The 6,000-nt window shown below is 48.2% G+C and overlaps 1 protein-coding gene across 2 annotated transcripts in view; it reads right to left on the bottom strand.

Annotated features, from left to right (window-relative positions):
- Window positions 1–5,488, bottom strand: part of WIPI2 (WD repeat domain, phosphoinositide interacting 2) — a 36,102-nt gene extending 30,614 nt beyond the window's left edge. The window contains exon 1 of one of the 2 annotated variants that reach the window (XM_019542009.1): window positions 5,294–5,488. In XM_019542009.1, coding sequence (XP_019397554.1) covers window positions 5,294–5,367 — 74 coding nt within the window. In that variant the 5' untranslated portion in view covers window positions 5,368–5,488. The remainder of the gene's footprint in view (window positions 1–5,293) is intronic. The other variant, XM_019542008.1, reaches the window with a different exon arrangement.
- Between the last annotated feature and the right edge of the window lie 512 nt (window positions 5,489–6,000).

Below are 6,000 nucleotides of genomic sequence, written 5' to 3' on the forward strand. Positions count from 1 at the left end.
GCCCAAGCACAAACAGCGTCCTAGCTTAGTTTTATGTTCCTTACTGAACGAGCTAGTCTATAAGATGCCACACTGCTTTGCCTTCTACCTAACATCAGACTAATACAGCCAGCTACCACTCTGACCTTAGATAGTTAAGGTACATTTCATGTTTTGGAGTAGATTTAGTTAGCACTCAGGTTGACTACAAGCTTCCACCAGGCAGCTGTGCCGAGGTACTTGAATCTGATCTGCAGCTCTCCCCAAGCTCTCCCAGTTTTAGGCCTACACGATTCAGAGAATGCCAGTCATGCTGAATTGTGCAATGGTTGACTTACAAAGAGGGACACGTTCTACACCCAAACAGGCCAGAGGTCCCTTAAGAATTTATCACCTTCATATTTTCACTCAAAAGAAAGCATGAAGTGGAATCGGTACTATACAGAAGTCGAAAGTAAAGTCTATAACAATGCAACTGTTACCTATTTTCTAATTCTGTCAATCACTTTTCCCAATTGATTTGAATTCACCTTAAAACAGTATTGTGAATTCCACTAACTGAGAAAGGGAGGTATAAACAAAGCTTGTCTTTCATTTATTGACTGAAGTGATCCACATTTGTTCGCCGTGTCCATCTTGAAACAGACTTCATTTCCTTTTCATTTAAAGTTGGAAATAAGCACTCAGTGCTTGAAAAAAGTTCTGGATGAGGTTCAGGCAGGCAAAAATGTAACTCATTTCTAAGGAGAGCTCTTCTTCACTTTCTTTACCCACCTGGTGGATTGAGTTTTTCCATAGAAATTTGGAAGTGAAGAATCTTCACTTCTTGTGTTTGTATTCAAACGCTAAACTACAAGTTAACTAAGCAGTGCAATAAACACTTCCAAACCTTTCATTTGATAAATTAAATGAATACTTTTACTTAATATTTAGCTGTGGAATTTAGAAAACATCTAGATTATGAGGTCACATACAATGCACTGGGTCAGTACTTCAGACAGGAATTATTCTTATCAAAGAGACCTTTAAGATCTGCTACTTTGCCTCAATATGAGCAAAAACTTAACCAGTTAATTTTTTTTCTCTTTTATGGAACTTCCACATAGGAATATGGATATCTGAAAATCTGCAGAATGGGACAGCAGATATGGATTCAGGGATCTAAGACTATGAATTATGAAGATTAGTTGATAGTTTTATTTTTTCAAGCAGTTCTGTAATTAATCTATGTCATCGCCCCATCTAATTTCCAGCCCAACAACTTTTGGGATTGTTTTTAAAACCTACCCACACAACGGAAATTCAGCTGTTACAAGCATTGCCAAAACCACCTAGAACAATAAGCAAGCTCCATGAATTCAAGAGAAAGAGAGACACTTTTAGGGGGGGAAAATGTAGAGGCACAGACTGGAGATTAAAAGACCTCTCACTTTGCTAAATTCACAATAACAGGAAAACCAGGAGTCTAGTTCCCTTAGGAAAAACGGAGTTGGCTAAATGAAGATTTCCATGCAAAATAATATTTGCTAAAGAAAGCAAATTAATATTTCAAGTGCAGCTACACAGTTAAATGCAGTGGAGAGAGGGTTTTACCATAGTGCGATATTTGTTTCCTTCCCTTGTAAGTCACAACTCTAATCAAATCCATAAATTCTATCCTGCAAGCCCAATTATTGTGAAACAGGAAGAATTTTCTTTTGAATGAGAAATGATATGGTTTTTAAAAACAAAACAAAACAAAACAAAAAAACTTACTCAGATGGCATTTTAGAAACAGCGGTTACTTTACAGAGGTGGAAAGAGAAAAGTTTTTAGGCTGGACAGGAAAAGTTTAACTTTACAAAAGTTAGCTATTAGCCCTTTAATACTCCATAGAAAGAGGAAAAGGCATTTCTAATTATTTCTACCATGACCTGCTTTAGCCTGATGAGGAGAAATGTTCATCTCATATGCACTAATGCAGTGGGGGCCAACCTTTCTGGTAGGCATGCTGCACCTTCCCCGACTGCCACTCATCTCCTTCCTCCAACTCATCTGCTGCTCTGTTTTCTGCCACTGTGCTCCCAGATCTGCCGTGTGCCCCACACCAGCTGCCCATGGCACTTTTAGCACACGTGCCACAGATTGCCATCCCTGCTTTACTGCAGGCCAAATTCTAAAGGTGATCAATGGGACGTCCTGAAAGGAGCTGCAAAGACATTTTGATGTGAACCAACACGCTACAGAGATTATGACCGATTTACAATAGTAATATAGTGAAACGAAAAATAGTCTGAAGAAAATTGTAACTACATACCCTTCAAATCCTAGGTTCCAAGTCTATTCCCCCCCAACACTATTTTAATGCCAGAGCAGCAGTCAGGCACCATTATTCCCTTCTCTCTCTGAGGATTCTGCTGTGATTTCTATTCACTTTTAGACACCACTTCTCTTATTAAATCTTTGCTGGGCTTTCCATGATGAGGGATGCAAACCAAAAGCAAAGAAACAGACTGAAGGATATTACATAGGAAAAAAAGATGCTTGATCTCTTGCTGTTCATTTGTAGAAGATCCACCAAGGAACAAGGCACTACAAACAACTGGATTACATATCATACCCCCATCATTTCCTCTTACTCACCTCCTACCCAAGATGGAACTCCTCCATTCACAACCCAAGATTTCCTTCTAATTAATCAGCCTGCCCAGTCATTCTCATCTCAACCATTTACAACAGCCAATTCCCTTTTAAATGATCAATAATATGACCTTTCCATGCTCCCCACCTCCATTATTTTACTTCAAACTAGAAGTATTTCTCTCCAAAATGCTCCTCTTAAGGATTTATATTCCCCCTTGCAAAGGTGAGTGTAAGGTGCTCCATCTAGGGGCAAATAACCCTCAACATACATACAGGCTCAGCGATGACAGCTTGACTTGCACCATGGCTGAAAGGGACCTAGGGGTAATGATTGACCATCACATGAATAATAGCAAGGCGGTGGTCAGCAGGGCAAACAACACACTGACTAAGGAAAACTAAGGAAGTGATACTCCCACTGTACTCCGCACTGGCGAGACCGCAGCTGGAGTATTGCATCCAGTTCTGAGTGCCACACTTCAGTAAGGATGTGGAAAAACTTGAGAGGGTCCAGAGAAGAACCACCAGTATAATCAGGGACTTGTGAGGCAAGCCATACGAGGAAAGGCTGAGGGACCTGGGCCTCTTTCACAGTTTCTAGGGTCGGAAGGGACCTGAGTAGATCATCTAGTCCGACCCCCTGCCATGGCAGGAAATAATACTGGGGTCAAACGACCCCAGCAAGATGTTCATCTAACCTCCTCTTAAAAACCCCCAGGGTAGGAGCCAGCACCACTTCTCTTGGAAGTTGGTTCCAGACCCTAGCCGCCCTGACCATGAAGTAGCGCTTCCTGATATCTAGCCTAAACCTACCCTCTGCCAGCTGCTGACCGTTATTCCTGGTCACTCCTGGCAGTGCTCGGGGGAACAGGGACTTCCCCAATGCCTGCTGGTCCCCCCTGACTAGTTTGTAACAGGCCACTAGATCCCCCCTCAGCCTTCGCTTGTGGAGGCTGAACAGGTTCAGGTCCCGTAGCCTCTCCCCATAGGGCCTGCCCTGCTGTCCCCTGACCATGCGAGTGGCCTCCTCTGGACCCTCTCCATGCTGTCCACATCCCTCCTGCAGTGCGGCGCCCAGAACTGGACGCAGCACTCCAGCTGCAGCCTGACCAGTGCCGCATAGAGGGGGAGGATCACCTTCTTGGACCTGCTCGAGATGCATCTGTGGATGCATGACAAGGTGTGGTTGGCCTTCCTGACTGCCTCCCCACACTGCCGGCCCATGTTCATCTTGGAGTCAATGATGACTCCAATGACGACTTTCGCCTAAAGAAGAGAAGGTTGAGAGGGGACTTGATAGCGGCTTACCACTATGTCAGAGGAGTGCTCCAGGAGCTCAGTGAACAACTGTTCACTAGTGCACCAGGACTTTAGTTAGGGCTGCCAGGCTCTGGAATGGTGGTGCTCTCCCCTACCTTAGAGGTCTTCAAGAGGAGGCTGGATAGATATTTGGCTGGGGTGATATGATCCCAGCACCTGTTCCTGCCCAGGGCATGGGGTCAGACCTGATGATCTGTTTAGGCCCCTTCAGACCCTAAGTGCTAGGATACCAATGGATACAAACTCCTGGAAGGCCGCTTCAGGCTTAATACCAGGAAAAACTCCTTCACAGTCAGGGTGTCCAGACTGTGGAACAAACTCCCTTCAGAGGTGATGCGATCACCTACCCTGGAGGTTTTCAGGAGGAGACTGGACAGTCACCTCGTTAGGGTCACTTAACCCCAGTTGTCTTCCCACCTAGGCTGGACCTGATGATCTACAAGGTCCCTTCTAGCCTCCTAACAATCTATGAATCTTTCACAAGTTACAGAGACCAAGGCACATGCACCAAGCTACTCTATCAATGCTTCTCAACTAGGGCACCACAGTGCTCTGGGTCACCTTGAGATCTTTTCAGGGGTGCTATGCCATGTTGGCATGGCACAATTCACAAGATAAACCCAGAGATGTCAGAGAGGAATCTGGATCCTGATTTGTTGGGTTCTCCAAGCGCTTTGCAACAGGAGAACAGCTCTAGCATGCTTTTGTGCTCCAGAGGCAAGTGAAAGTAAGAGCACTGCCTAACAGGAGCCTTGAGTCTCAAAACCCTGAGCAATGCCGTGCTGGAGGCTTGTCCTCTCGCACAGCAAAAGGGGCAGCAAGAAGGAGCGGTTTCAAGCAACAGCTGCTCTACAGAGGGGTTTCCAGACAAGGAGAGGTTTAGAAAAGAGACACGAGAAGGGCTGACAAGCTACTAAATAGCCGAGAAAAAAAGTCAATAGGGATTTATTAACTGTTCTCTTATGAGACAAGAACCAGAGGTCACGAACTGCAGCGAGAAGCAGGCAGCTAGCTGAAAACCAACAACAGGAAGCGCGTTTTTCACATGCAGGGTCACAAAAGGGCGGAAATCACTGCTGCCACGCGTGAACGAGCCCATGGCTGAGCCGGGCTCCTGAAAGGCACCAGAGAAAAACCGGGCCGAATCAAACCTCCCCAGACCTGGAAAGCAGAGGGCCGCAAGCCGGAGAGGGACAGGGTCAGACCCATTCCCTTTTGCCTTCGTGCTCCCCTCGCCCCCCTCCAGCCTCAGTTTCCACAGCTGGGAAAGGGGCTGGGGAGCCTGGGCCACCCCTGGAGGGGGGCACCCGAGACCACGCCCCTCCCCGAAGCCCAGCCCCCCCAAGGCCACGCCCCCGCCCCCGGCCCCTACGTGTTGTCTTGGTTGAAGTTGGCGAAGAGGAGCTGGCCGTTGCCGGCCTCCCCGCTCTGGCTAGCCAGGTTCATGGCGCCTCCCAGGCCCGGCGGGCGGGCGGGCTCAACCTCGGCAGCTGCGGGGCGCGCACGGCGCCGGCGGCCTCCTCATCCCCGCGCCCGCCTTGTTTACAGAGCCACAGCGCGCCTGCGCCATCCCGCCCCCTCCCCATCCTGCCGCGTCAGTGCGCAGGCGCGCTCAGGTCGTCACGCGGCCACCGTACCGCGGGGCGCATGAGCTACCCCCTGGGAGGGAATATGGGGAAACAGCGCATGTGCGGCTATGCCGGCCTGGCTAGGGCACGCAGTGGAAGGGGGCGTGGTGGTAGTGCCTGGTGAAGCTAAGCAGGCTCCGGAGCGGGTGGGTGGGTTACCTCGTGTCGACATGCTTTCTAGCCCCATATCAGGTTGCTGTCTCCTCTGTGTCGGGGGGTGTCTTCCTATTGTGTCTCTGCCTCTTTCTTGAGGCTGCATGAGGGAATCAAGGCACTGCATCTTGCCAGTGGATGCTTGTCAGTCCCTCCTCAGCCTGGTGCTGGGTTAGCTGATGTTAATGGTCCTCCCCCTCTGTTCTCCATCCCTGGCTCATTTTGCAATTAGCATCCCTGCCCTAGCACTGACTTCCGTTCTCACAAGAGGCCGCAAAGGAACCAGACCTGTGGTGCC

This window comes from Crocodylus porosus, unplaced genomic scaffold, assembly GCF_001723895.1.
Source record: "Crocodylus porosus isolate Cpor-Errol unplaced genomic scaffold, CroPor_comp1, whole genome shotgun sequence".
In the NCBI taxonomy this organism is placed as follows: Eukaryota; Metazoa; Chordata; order Crocodylia; family Crocodylidae; genus Crocodylus; species Crocodylus porosus.